Source organism: Pan troglodytes, chromosome 2 (assembly GCF_028858775.2).
Source record: "Pan troglodytes isolate AG18354 chromosome 2, NHGRI_mPanTro3-v2.0_pri, whole genome shotgun sequence".
NCBI classification, from domain to species: Eukaryota; Metazoa; Chordata; class Mammalia; order Primates; family Hominidae; genus Pan; species Pan troglodytes.
In genome coordinates, this window is record NC_086015.1 from 162,942,636 (window position 1) to 162,957,181 (window position 14,546).

The 14,546-nt window shown below is 42.8% G+C and overlaps 1 protein-coding gene and 1 long non-coding RNA gene across 13 annotated transcripts in view; one reads left to right on the forward strand and one right to left on the reverse strand.

Annotated features, from left to right (window-relative positions):
- The window catches only part of SCHIP1 (schwannomin interacting protein 1), a 611,917-nt gene that overhangs the window by 479,651 nt on the left and 117,720 nt on the right, over positions 1–14,546 (forward strand). For 6 of the 12 annotated variants that reach the window (XM_009446613.3, XM_016939974.3, XM_009446619.4 and 3 more), the window contains one exon: positions 9–704. In XM_009446613.3, coding sequence (XP_009444888.1) covers positions 9–704 — 696 coding nt within the window. Of the gene's footprint in view, positions 1–8; positions 705–14,546 lie in introns of those variants that run through there. The other 6 variants (XM_009446614.3, XM_063805241.1, XM_063805239.1 and 3 more) reach the window with 2 other exon arrangements.
- Positions 948–4,335, reverse strand: LOC104005826 (uncharacterized). Its single transcript, XR_679282.4, has 3 exons — positions 4,138–4,335; positions 3,868–4,063; positions 948–1,309 (listed from the first exon to the last, which is right to left on the reverse strand). It is a non-coding gene; the product is annotated as an uncharacterized LOC104005826 (long non-coding RNA).

A 14,546-nucleotide genomic window follows, 5' to 3' on the forward strand; every position in this document is an offset into this window, starting at 1 on the left:
CCCCCTAGGATTACCGAGAGGATGGGATGGATCTAGGCAGTGACGCCGGCAGCAGCAGCAGCAGCAGCCGCGCCAGTTCACAGTCCAACTCCACCAAAGTGACCCCTTGCTCCGAGTGCAAATCTTCATCGTCGCCGGGGGGCAGCCTGGACTTGGTGTCTGCCCTGGAGGACTATGAGGAGCCCTTCCCGGTCTACCAGAAGAAGGTGATTGATGAGTGGGCGCCGGAGGAGGACGGGGAGGAGGAGGAAGAGGAAGACGAGCGCGACCAGCGAGGGTACCGGGATGACCGCTGTCCGGCCCGGGAACCGGGGGACGTAAGCGCCAGGACCCGCAGCGGCGGCGGCGGGGGCAGGAGCGCCACCACCGCCATGCCGCCCCCGGTGCCCAACGGCAACCTCCACCAGCACGACCCCCAGGACCTCAGGCACAATGGCAACGTGGTGGTGGCTGGCCGGCCGAGCTGTTCCCGGGGCCCCCGCCGGGCGATCCAAAAGCCCCAGCCGGCTGGGGGCCGGCGCAGTGGCCGCGGCCCGGCGGCTGGGGGGCTCTGCCTTCAGCCCCCAGACGGCGGGACGTGCGTCCCCGAAGAGCCCCCGGTGCCACCTATGGATTGGGAGGCGCTGGAGAAGCATCTGGCCGGGCTGCAGTTCCGGGAGCAGGAGGTACGGAACCAGGGCCAGGCGAGGACCAACTCCACCTCCGTAAGTTGGCCGGGGTGCGTGCCCACGCGCGCACACACGCGTACACACCCCGCACACAGCCCGCACGCCCCGTCCCTGCGCTCCCGCCCGCCCGCGGCCCCATTCATTCTTCCTCGAGGGTGGGGGCCAGGCCGGAGAGCCTGCCGTCTGCTCCCCTGGGGATAAGGTTGCTCGGTCTGTGAGCTGTCTGGGTTTGCAGGATGGGCGGAGAGGAAGGAGGAGCAGCCAGAGGGCAGCGGAAAGTCGGGTTAGTGGAACCGGCGACTCATTTTAATGGAATTACTTATGGAGACCAGGTTGTGAGTCACTTGCCTGAAAATAAATCCGGGGAGATTCTGGCACCAAATGTCAGTGCCTGCGGGGGATATTTCAAATCGTAATAGTTGTGGCTTTGTCAATCGTGGTGGCTCTCCTCTCGTTGCCACTAATGTCTCATCCATATATAGGCTTGTTCCTATGCACACGCACACATTCGCCTGCCCACACCACCGGTCTGGCAGCGGGGTTCGTTCCGTCTTGCGTTAAGCAGATGCTCCTGTATTTGAATGGGTTGATTTTCCTCCTCTAAGACTTTCTTCCTTTATGAAACCCGAGTTATTGTTGACCTGGGGGAACGGAGTAAATGGACCTGTCAGGATAAGGGAGGGGTTCTTCCCTCGGTCGCCGGACTCACTCCCTCTGCTGTGAATCCCTCCTTGTTTTGATAACGGAGCCACTTACAGTTTCTTCCCGGAGGCTACTGCCTCAATTCAGGAAAGCCAGACAGGGAGGGGTGCTGGAGTGGAAAAGAGGGAGGGAGGAGAGGAGGGCTGCATCTATAATAAGAAGCACTGGCAGGTTCACACTTGTCTCAACATCTTTTTTGCCCCTGAGAGAAGAGCAGATAAATGACTTAAAAGAAAACCATCATGAATGTAGCTCCCCTGTTTAGCACTGCTTTGAGATAAAGCAACAGTTGTAATTTGAAATCATTAATGATGACCCTAATTAGGGCTGAAGGGCGTAGTTGAAAGGAGCTGCTTTCTGTGTGGCAGCTGTGTGGCAGGTGGGAAAATGCTTGCCTTGCGGGTGTAATTTTTGCGACACCAGGACCCCGGGGATCCTGAAAATTGGGTGCATGCACTTCTGACTTCAGGGGTGAGGATGGTAACTGTGTTTCACAGAGAAATTGCCATGGTTCTATCAGAGAGCGCCCTTGGCTGACAGAGCCTGCTGGTTAGTTTCCCTTGGGAAACTACTTAATAAATTAGCATACTCATTTTAATTCCAGCTGTTTAGGAGTTTACCATGGCCATTAACAGACGTGGAATCTTTCCATTACAGTCAATACTATCTCTTATACCTTGCAATAGAAAATATCCTTTTCCCACTTTGTGCTTGAGAAAAATACCTCATTAATACCTGGGCTTGAACAATGAGTGGGAAATAAGCAGGAGGTTAGTTTGCTATTGCATGACATTTATACATTCCAGGAAAATTTAGTACTTGGGTATACATGCAAAGTTAGGGTTTGATGGTGACAATGAGCTCCATTATTCAAAAGTTGTGGAACAAATTGTTTTTGAGCACCCATGTATGTGCTGTGTACCAGGGATGGTTCTGAGTGCTGTAGTTACACATCAGTCCACATGGGGCTGAAATTCTGGTGAGGGAAGGTAGGGATACAGACTGCCTTCCCTCCAGGAACTTAAAATTTGTTGGCTTACCTAGCACCACCTCATACCCCCACCCCCAACGCATCTTCTGGTTATTGTGAAGACTATGAATCTTTCCTTCTTGGGCAGTCTTTGAAACCAATGGTGTATCCTCACCTAGTGAACAGTTTGCATATTTGCATATTTGGGTTTCTTTCCTTCACTTCCAGCTTTCCTGGAAATGCCCCTTCTGGTCATTTCCTCTACAAGTTACACAGAGAAATTTAGATTTCATTATGTCAAAGCAAGGATGTATACAGAAAAAAGGGAGAAGGAGGTGGCATTTGAGGTTAATGGTGGATTTTTTCATGTTTTGGTTTGTGTTTGAACAAAATTACTAGTCAGTGTTGGTTTAGAATACTGTTTTTCAAACAGTAAGTTTCCCATGAAATCACCTTAGCATTTAAAAAAATGAAATAAAATAGAATGTATGATAGTGTATTGCAGGGAGTCATGGTAAAGTTGGTATTTAAAACTTTAGTTTTATATGTATGGTGGGTTGCAACATAAAGTTTACTTCTCACTATGGGTCGCTGTTATAAAAGATTGAAAAGCACTGATTGAAATCCTGTTTAGTGCTGCCTGGAGTAAGTAAGGGAATTTATGACCATGAGGACAGAAACCGGAGAAGAACAAAGGAGCCGTGTGGAAGAGAAGGCCTGCCTTGAAGGAACTGTTCAAATCCAATGATATTTTACTCCTCTTTAAAATGTCTTGTATGAATATATTTAAGTGGCATTAATACACACCACTAGGAATGGGGTATTCAATGAAAAGGGGATAGCTTCTCTTCACCAAGTAAGCCTATTCCTACTTCAGGGCTTTTGCCCTTCTGTAACCTCTGCTTGGAAGCAAGTGTCTGGTTCCTTCTCATCATTCCAGACTCAGTTCAACTCTCACCAGCTCAGAGAAGCTGTCCCCCACCACTCTTCCTAAAGTAAAGTAACAGCACTGCACCCCAACTCAAGCACTCCTGGTGTATTGTTTTCTTAGTGCTTGTCACTATCTGACATTATCTTATTTAGTTCTCTATTTTTGGTCCCTCTGAAATGTAGGCGGGAGTTCTTGCCTGTTTTTTAACTCTATAACCTATTGCCTGGAACATGCCTGGGATGGAGTAGGTTCTCAAATATTGAATGAATGAATGAATGAATGAATGTTTATGACAACAACACAACCCGTACCTAATCCAACTCCCATTTTACAGTTGAGAAAATTGAAGCCCAGAGAGGTTAAGTGATTTGCCTCAGACCCAGTGAGAAACTTATGAACAGGGTTTTGTTCTTTCTTGTGACACCAGACTAGTTCCCCGCCCCCTTTTTTAATGCTTAAAATAATTTGAAATAAAAGGAAAGGAAGGAGCTCCCACCTCCCTGAAACTTAAAGGGTTTCCTATTGACAAGTCTCTTATTGCACTTCCTTAGAATTAAGGACATAAGTAAACTGGGAAATCATCAAAACCCCCTTACTTATGAGTCTTCTTTTGCAGACAGGGTTTTGTATTGTTTTGTTTCAATGACATACTGTTGGGTTCTGCAGAGCAGGGTAGTGACAGAATCCATGTCTCCTCACTCCACATCCAGTGCTCTTTCCTTCCTCTCAGTTGTGGTGATGAACGCAGAAGGATGACTGAGGTCTCAAAAATGGGATGACAATCAGCTATCCCTAATTCAGGGAAGATTGAGAGGCAAATTTTAAAATGCACAATGTTTAGGTGGGATTTAAAACCTAGCACTGACCTTCACTTTGCGATGGGTTTAGAAAACTAATCTCTCTCTTGGTATCTGTGGAGGATGATGAGCTTGGATGCTGTCAGGAACTATCTTTGGTGTCACAGCATGGAAGGGCCTGAGGAGTCCTGATGGAAACACTCTAGTGACTGGATCCTTGCTCCGTCTCAGAGCTGGGGGCTCAAGACAGACCTCCAGCACCTGGCCCAGCCCTCCACTGTGATGTCATCACCTGGGACAGCCATATCCCCAGTAGTTCGCATTGTGCCTGGCACAAATAAATGCTTGAAACATGCAGAGAGGGTGAGGAGCTCTACCCAAAAACCAGAACTACTCCCAGAAGTGCCCCTTCCATGGGCAGCCCCTGCTCATCTGGTGTCAGTGTGCTTCTCACAGTCCTGCCCTGGGCTTGTATTCCCTCTTGTGCGTGAACACTCTTACTAAATTCAAGGGCCATAGATGGAGTAAAGAAAGGTTCTGGGGTTGGTGCCTTTGATGTCAGATTAGGAGTCCTGCTTGCAGAAGTTCCTGTTTCTCTTAAATTCTTATCTTCTTGCCTACTCTAACTCTGGTGCACAGGACTGGACAGTTTTCCCTCTTATGAGAGCGGGCCACAAACAGTCGGCTTTCTCTCTTCTGCTTCTCCAGGACCTTAGTGCATCACTGTAGCCCTCTTGCTCCTGTTCAAAAGGCTCTGTAGACCTGTTGCCAAGTGGGGTGGGAGGGGGGGCACTGCCTCAGTGTACTCTTCCTCCTAAATGGAATATAATTACACATCTTTTTCTCTGTGTTTGTCCCTGAGGCTTCCTGTCCTTCATGGGATGTGTTCCTCCATGTCTAGCCTGTTCCCTGTCTCTGGAGACTCAGCCTATTTTGACGCTTTTCTTTAAAAATAGCTTTATTGGCCAGGCATGGTGGCTCAGGCCTGTAATCCCAGCACTATGGGAGGCCAAGGCAGGCGGATCACCTGAGGTCAGGAGTTCGAGACCAGCCTGGCCAACATGGTGAAACCCCATCTCTACTAAAAATACAAAAATTAGCCGGGCATGGTGGCGGGCGCCTGTAATCCCAGCTACTCGGGAGGCTGAGGCAGGAGAATCACTTAAACCCAGGAGGCGGAGGTTGCAGTGAGCCAAGATCACGCCATTGCACTCCAGCCTGGGTGACAAGAGTGAAGCTTCGTCTCAAAAATAAAATAAAATAAAATAAAAATAGCTTTATTAAGGTATAAGTGACATACATCAACTGTACATAGTTAAAATGTACAATTTGATGAGTTTTGACATATGTATGGCATATGTATGTGTTTTGACACACCTGTGAAACCATCATGAACATCAAGATAATGAACATATTTAGCATCCCCAAAAGTATCCTTGCACTCCTTTGTAATACCACCATCTTGTCCCTAGGCAACCAACTGATCTGATTTCTATGTTATAGATTAGTTTATGCCTTCTAAAATTAACATAAGTGGAATCACAGTATGTATGGATTTTTATGTGGCTTCTTTAACTCAGAAAGTGATTATTTTGAGATTCATCCATGTTATTGTATATATCAGTGGTTCGTTCGAACTCTTGCTGAGTAGTGTTCCATTTTGTGGATATACCATTTTCATCTGTTGTTAGACACATGCATTGTTTCTAGGTTTTGGCTATTACAAATAACATTGTTATGGACACATGTATACACTTTATCTATTTATTTTTGGGATGAAGTTTCGCTCTTGTCACCCAGGCTGGAGTGCAATGATGCTATCTTGGCTCACTGCCACCTCCGCCTCCTCGGTTCAAGTGATTCTCCTGCCTCAGCCTCCTGAGTAGCTGGGATTACAGGCAGCCACCATCATGCCTGGCTAATTTTTGTATTTTTGTAGAGACGGGGTGTCACCATGTTGGTCAAGCTGATCTTGAACTCCTGACCTCAGGTCATCCGCCCACCTTCGCCTCCCAAAGTGCTGGGATTACAGGTGTGAGCCACTGTGCCGGGCCTGAATATACACTTTCATTTCTCTTGGGTGAATAACTAGAAATAAGAACGGCTTGATCACGTGGTAGGTGTATGTTTACCTGTGTAAGAAGCTGCCTGTCTTCCAAGGAAGTACTATTTTACTTTGCCATCACATGATGCTTAAAGCACTGAAAGAGGTTTCCCCTTTTCCCATTGCTCTATTCCATCTGCATCCTGCTTTCCAGGACACCTCCCTTCAGGTGGCTGGGTGGCTGCTCCCTCCCTCTTAAGAGAAAACAACAAGAGAGCAAGGAGATCACTTGTCACATCCAACCAGTCTTTACTCCTGTTGTTTAAAAAAGGAAAGGAATCATTTTTAAATTAGAGAAGAGCTCTAGCTGTAGACTCAACACATTTTAAGTGCAGTTTTATTATTTTTTAGTGCCTCTGACAGGTGCATTTTCCTCATTTAATGAGAAGATAAGAACAATTTTAATTGACACGTTAATTGAAAGCAAATTCTTCTGACGAAGTTATTTCCAAAGTACTTGAAAATAATGTGTCTTTTTATTTGTTTATACTATTAGCTAGTAGCACACTTTTTAAATTACCTACATTTCTTCCTAGAATGGTACTAATTATAGGTTATTTTCAATGTATTATTCTGTAAGAATTACAGCCCAGTTACTTCTTCCCCATCAATGACACACTACTAAAGTAGCATGAATGGCTGAGTAGTTTATTTCCTTAGTTACTTGGGCTATGTTTAAATTACACAAGTGTCTGTTTTTGTAGACTGAATTAAGATGTCTTTAGTATTCCTACAAAATACAGTAAAGTTTATAAGTTTAATAAGTTGTGTGATTCTGCAGCCTGGGGCACAGCATTGAAAACATTCTGTGTGGAATGCAGCTATCACTTATTCCTGTTAGTTAGAGAGCATGACATGACAGTGTTAAATTTTTTTTTTCTTTTTACTGTAACTGGAAATTACCAGGGTGAAATGTATTCTGTGTTTCAACCTTTTACCTTGAAATATCTAGTACTATAATGAAAAGTTCTTTGCCTACTTTCCTATTTATGATGATTTTTGCTTAAGAGCTGCAAAGGCTGCTCTGTCTACTGGCATGTACTCTAGACTTCAAAGAAATATGGTTAGGTTTTTGTCTTTGTTGTTTTTTTTTTTAAATTAGGTTGCAGGCAAACCACATGTAAACAATTCTTAAAATTTTGAAAATATACCATGAGTTCTGGGGCTATCTATGTGTATATACAATTAAGTTATTATTGGATGGAGCATTGTATTTTAGAACAGTCTTTGAAAATGTAGTTTGATTAAAATAAATCTTTGCCTACCAATTAGTTTGCACATAGTGGACCTTTAAGATATCCTCAGGAAAATTTTCAGGATGCACATCTAAAAAACAGAGGCAGATATTCTCATCACACTTGAAGAGCTTCTTGAACAACTCACCACTGGCATCACCTCACCTCCCTCCATCCCTTCCTGCTCTGCCTGCATTTCCAGTTCCAGACTCCTTGCTGGCATTCCTGACAGAAATCTCACACCTGACAAAAATCAGGCCAGACTCATCAATTTCTGATTTTGGTTCCCGGCTCTTTTGGTGACATCATAACTACTTTTTTTTCAGACAGTCTCGCTCTGTCACCCAGGCTGCAGTACAGTGGCACAATCTCGACTCGCTGCAACCCCCACCTCCCAGTTTCAAGCAATTCTCATGCCTCAGCCTCCGGAGTAGCTGGTAGTACTACAGGTGCCCACCACCATGCCCAACTAACTTTTTAGGGATGGGGTTTCTCCATGTTGGCCAGACTGGTCTCGAACTCCTGACCTCAAGTGATCCACCCACCTTGGCCTCCCAAGTGCTGGGATTATAGGCGTGAGCCACCACGCCCGGCCCATAACTACTTTTATCTTGAATTCTCTCTTGTCTTCTTATGGGTATGTCTCTTAACAGTCCAACTATCTTAAGTCCTCCCTCCCCCTTAAACACATATTACACATTCCCTGAAGTGTAGACATTTTATATACAGTTGTTATCTGGTTGGTTAATGTATTTTGTGCCAGCCTTTCTCTTTAGTTCTTTAATTTACTCAAAGTTGCTACACTATAAACTTTCTTATTAGTGCTAAAGTAGTAATTCCAGGTCCTTTCTTAAAAGCTTATCCAAATGCTGTGATATTGCATTTGCATTTTATTTATTTATTTATTTTTTGAGACGGAATCTTGCTCTGTCACCTAGGCTGGAGTACAGTGGCGCAATCTCAGCTCACTGCAAACTCCGCCTCCCGGGTTCAAGTGATTCTCCTGCCTCAGCCTCCTGAGTAGCTGGGACTACAGGTGCCAGCCACCATGCCCGGCTAATTTTTGTATTTTTACTAGAGACGGGATTTCACTCTGTTGGCCAGGCTAGTCTCAAACTCCTGTCCTCAAGTGATCCGCCTGCCTCAGCCTCCCAAAGTGCTGGGATTACAGGCGTGAGCCACTGCGCCCGGCCTACATTTGCATTTTAAAATAGAAATTTGTTTTTATTTCTGGACCTCTGTCGCTGAAGAGATGAATGGTCTTGTTTTCTTACTTTTGAAAATCGGTCCTTAGTGTTTTAATGAAAAGGGCGTTTGCGGGTGCTTTTCCTTAGTTGCTTGATGCTCCCTGTGCTCTCAGCACAAATGCACTTTCTGCTGTCACAGGGAGACTATTTTGCACTAAACCTTTGTAGAAATTCAAGTGTCAATTGTGAAATTGAGCATTTTCAATAGAAGGGTAATAGGATTTTAGAGATAGACAGGGATTCTGGGAGATCATCTCATCAAATGCTATTTTCAAAGGAGGAAACTGAGGTCTGTGAAGATTACACATCTTCACCCAATTTCCTCAGCCCAAGCCTGACCCAGCCTCAAGTCACCCGACTCCTAATTCCCACTTTTAATGACCTGTGCCCCCACTTCAGTGCTTCAGCAGATGCCACCTTTTTAAATTGTTTTTTTTTCTTTTAAAAATGAATGGGTGTTCCCCAAATTTAATTTGGAGTACAGATCCAGTTTCATAATTTAAGAGCTTCCAAAACTGGAAGTAGATTCTAATTTTTATCATTTGATAGAAAAGATTTCATTTTGTTGATTTTTTTCTTTTTTTAAACCTATGTTGTCAGAACAATTGTAAAATTGCTTTCTTCCTTTTAAACTTCAGCTCATCACTGTGTATATTTCTAGCAACAGAACAGTGCTCTCCCTGGATGATAGAAAGCTAGCGGAGAGAAGATCTCTGTGTGGCTCACCCCACAAGTGAAGACAGATTTTGTTCTATCTAAAGAGTACCCTCCAAAAGGAGAAATAACAAAACCAAGAAAAGGCTAGTAGGAAAAGTATTTGTGGGGTTCAGAAGCAGCCCATAAAATAGTCTAGATTAAGATGCCTGGCGTAGTTAGAATATGTGTGAGAACTTCTTATTCTGACTTGTATGCCACTTACTTGTACTTAGAATTTAAAAGGCTTGCTGATTTGTAGTGTTTTTGAGTGTTCCTTGGTGAGAGCAAGAAATAGAAAAATGAATATAAGGACAGGGAAATACATTTGGATTTTTATTTGTGTATTTCCCCAGTTAAATTTGTAGGGCTGAACTGTCCTTAATTATTTGTTTCATATCCAGGATAGTTGTAATACTCATTCTCCTTCACTTACCAAGTCTCTCTTAAAATCTGCAAGAGCTCTCCTTGTTTCTCAGATGGTCTTGCTTCTTTTTGTTGTCTGTGTGTTTGTTTTGTCTTAGTTTTGGCTACTACTTCCTTTTTGTGAATAATTATCTTCCTGTCTTCTGAAAATGGAAGATAAAAAAATAATAAAATAAAAAGTAATTGTTGCCCTTTATATATATCTGTTAAATAATTATGTCAAGCATGTTCTCCACTGATCCTTATCACTTGTCTTTATCTGTTCTCATTTATGCATATACTTAATCTAATTTTTTCTCTCCACTGACCGATTTTTCAATATTTGCATCATTTTATGTTATTTTCATTTTTTCCCTACTCTTGTGGTGTATTTCCCATAAAGTGTAGGTAGTTCAAAAGATGATGTTTAGGCTAGGAAAAGCCCAGGTGGTAGGAATGATCCCAACCAGTGTTTTGTTCAGCCCCAGGTTGACAGTTTTTTAAAAGGTACTTGTAAACCCATTTTTTTGCTTCCTCTAACCAATATGAGGTTGTATTAAAGCCAAACTTACTGAAAGCTAAAGTTACCAACTTTCTTAGTCTGATTTTGTGTATCAGGTTTTCCGATTATTGCCACTTGTATCTGTACATTTTACTGATGCCTCTGTATCTCCACCCAAACATTTCATATTTATGTGTAATCAAATAACCTCTTTGGCTTATCCATCATCAGCAATATCACATTAATCATTTTTTTTTCTTTTTTTTTCTTCCATTTCTCAGAGTCTCTTCTTAGTATTTATGGTTCATGAAAGTGACTGGGCATCTTTCTTCCTTGGGATATTAGCATAGTAGACCCAAACAAAAAGCTTCAATTTTTATGGATTCCAAGAAGCAGTGCATTAGTCTGCAGCTGATTTCTGCAAATTCATCAATTCAAGAGGGTTTTATTGCCCATGTCTGAGATGATTGATCTCTTCAAAACTCTGCCATATAGAAATAAATGTCTTAGTTATTCACAGAGTTAGTTTTTTGTTTTTGTTTTACAAAGTATTACAAAAAGCTTCTATCAGGAAAGTGTGTAGGGGTTGGGCTTTTCCAGGTGCAGAGGCAGGTGATTCTCCATTTGCCACAGGTTGATGGAGCTGCTTTTCAGGATGCTTGGGAAAGGGCAGAAACCCTCTGCAGCCTCCCAGCCAGGCCTGCAGACAGCAGATGGTCTGTCTGTGCCTCCCTGGGCATACCCCAGCTGATTGGGTCATGCTGCTGCCCCTCAGCAGCACACACCCCTTGCTTCCTCCTCTGAGATCTCCCCACTGTGGTCCTCAGCCTGCCTGTTTCGCCTTTCTCTCCTGTGCAGGTTACCAATTCAAAGTCCCTAAGAAAGTGGCTCATCTAGCACAGGGTGCCTCTGGTGGCCAGGACCCCCTGCCAGGCCCACTCTTGTACTGTTTGATGTTGGCGAGATGAGGGCAGGCACTCCCTAGCCACCCAGCTGTGCCAGGGTTGGCCTGCTCACACGTGGGTTGTAGGCGTGCCTGGAACAAAACAATTGGTAAGTCCTGGCAGCTCCTAAATGAATGTAACTTGATTCTGCTTCCTTCTTGGTTTGCCATATATGGAGAGAACTTTGCTTTCTGAAAAAGTTTAAAGGGAATGAGGTAATTTCCTCATAATTCCTAAGATCTCCGGCAGTGTTGTAAATTTAGATTTGAGGTTAGAGTACTAAAAAATAAAAACAAAAGCAGAAAAGCTGCTGTGCTCTGAAAAGCCAGGGTGTTTTTAATGTCAAGTCCAGCAGCATAATAGCTTTTACCTCTTTTCCCCACCTAAAGAAAGATTAGTGTTAAACTTATTTCCAAAATAAAAGGAGTCTGAACATCTAGGAAACTGGTACAGTATCATCTTAGAAAAGAACCTAAAGGCTAATCTACACTCATAAAAATAACATGTTTTCAAATAGTTTCAGAACCAATTCAGTCGCCTGTTTTTCTCTTCATGACACCAGTAGCTAAAAATTACCCTACTTAATGAAAATTGCAGACAATTTTTTTTCTTTATGCAGTCTTACATAATTTTTGGTCCATTTTGACCTAGTCTGACATTTTATTTTGAACAACTACATCTTAAGTGTTCTGTCTTTTTTTTTTTTGGAAGATTTATTGTGAAGAGCGAAAGAACAAAGCTTCCACAGTGTGGAAGGGGACCCGAGTGGGTTGCCCAGTGCTCTGTCCTTTTTGTTTCCACTCTAAAATTGGTTTGGCAAGGAGTAAGAGAGTAGACCACTGGCATTTTATTTTTGAACACTCGAATTGTATAACCAGTAATCTGTTAGAGTTGTTATCCATCTTACAGTGACCCCATCATCTGACCCAAATAGCGTTTAAAATAAGAGCTCATTCTAGAAGAACAACTTTAGGCAGCAGTAACTTTAAAACATTTTGAATACCTGCTCTACTGTGGTATAGTGATCTAAATATTAGATTTATTTTTCTTGTGTCTCATATAGAAACTCTAAACAAAGCAGATGAACAGTTGTGTCTGTACTAACACGTGACTAAAACCCCTATAGAGTTCCAGTGTGCTGAAAGCCAAATTAAAGCTCTCTTTGTTTAGTAAACAATCACACTGGGAATGAGAATATTAGAGCCAAGAGGGAGTCCAGAGCAAGGGTGGTAAACTCGGATGCTTCCAGAGGTCACATAGATAACCCATTGGAGCAGTGGGCCCAGTGGGAGAGGACCATGGTGTCCTGGAAGGTATGTCCCAAGGGTAAAGGGGCAGCTGCTGTCACTTGCTACCTGACTTCGTGCCATGCCTGAACATGATATCAGTGTTCTGATGTGTCAGGAGAAGCCCAACATCCAAGCCTGAGATGTTATGAGAACTATCTTGACTATTACATATTGGCAAACAACTTTAAACATACATATACATTTGTGAGACTAACAAATATCTGCTGTCCAGAATACTGCCCCTAGGCTACCAGTTACCCATCTTGCTCCTAATCCAACCTCCTCACTTTTCATATGAGAAAACGGAGATCCAAAGAGGCTAAATGTCTTACCTGAAATGAGGATAAGTTGGGGCAAGGTGGGACCATTTGCCAAGAGGTCTGGTGAGATTGTAGAAGTAAGGAATCTTAAGGAGGAAAACCCATGAAGGAGTGTTGCTCTTATTTACTGACACCAGAGTAGCTTTTTTTTCTCCTTTCAATGCTTAAAATAATGAGAAATAATAACATCCAAAGGAAAAAAATAAGACCCACTACACACCTCTATTTCACTTAATTTTTATACACATCCCATTACTTAGCATTTACTTTTCTCTTTCATCTTCAAAGCAGTTCAAAAATTGATTTGTTATTTGTAGTCAGGGAACTGTGTCATGATTTATTTTTTATTATTTATTAATAATAAAAAGGGAAGAACTCCTTAAGAACAGAGTATCTGAAATATAAACACACACACATATGTGGCCTCAGCTGTTTCATCTGCTAGAAATTCATCTGAGACCATTTAATTCCAAGGTGTGGTGGTGAGTCTTTATAAAATTTCTTGTTATACAGAATCTAATGAAACTTCAATATTGCTCAGTCATATTGAGACTTTATTTAATTTTAGCTGTCGTACATAATACAGTGGAGGACCTGTTGAAAATATAAAGGTTGGGACTCTTTTTTCCTCTTTGGAACTATTGGCTCTAAGTACAAAGTTAACATAGATTCCAAATAAACTAAACAATTTTGGGATGTTTATTCACTTTTATTTAGAAAAACAGGAAACTTTTTTTTTTTTTTGAGATAGAGTCTTGCTCTGTCACCCAGGCTGGAGTGCAGTGGCGTGATCTCGGCTCACTGCAAGCTCCGCCTCCCGGGTTCAGGCCACTCTCCTAACTCAGCCTCCTGAGTAGCTGGGACTACAGGCGCCCGCCAGCACGCGCAGCTAATTTTTTGTATTTTCAGTAGAGACAGGGTTTCACCATGTTAGCCAGGATGGTCTCTATCTCCTGACCTCGTGATCCACCTGCCTCGGCCTCCCAAAATGCTGGGATTACAGGCGTGAGCCACCGCGCCCGGCTAGGAAACATTTTTTATATTAGTTTTTTTTAAAACTTATTTTGGATTAATTTTAGATTTGCAAATAAATTACAAAGATAGTACACAGAGTTCTCAAATGTCCTTCAGCAGCTTCCCCTTATGTTAATATCTTATATGTCTAGGATACATTTTTCAAGCTACTCATTTTTCAAGAAATGAACGTTTACCCAATACTATCACCTAACCTACAAACTTTATTGAGATTTATATTGGCCTTTGAAATTAAAAAGGGTATACTAAAACTATTCGACAACTGTAATAAGTAATATATCCTCATAGGCTGTGACTTGAGGAGGGAGGGGAGAGTTAGGTTCCTCCACATTCTACACTGCCCCTCCACAAAGCCATCCCAAACAGGCATGAAATTTAAGTAAACATGGTGCTAATATATTTACTGTGTAAATGCTTTTGAAGACAAGTCTCTAGCCTCCTCTTCCAATCAGGTTGCCTTGCCTCTATCCCTCCTCGGTGGAACCCTGGTGCTGCCTCTGTAGAAGACAGATGGAGTGAAGGGGCAGATAAAGAGAGAAATATGTGCACACACGGCCTGTGGAGGGTGAATCTCCAGTGAGGGGGCTGTTTTGTGAGTTCTTAAGTGTAGAAATAAACTTGCCCACAGTCTGCTTTCCATCTGGGCTGTGGACAGCCACAAGTTCTCACTTGTTATTTGCTCTCTGATATCCAGATTTTTTATT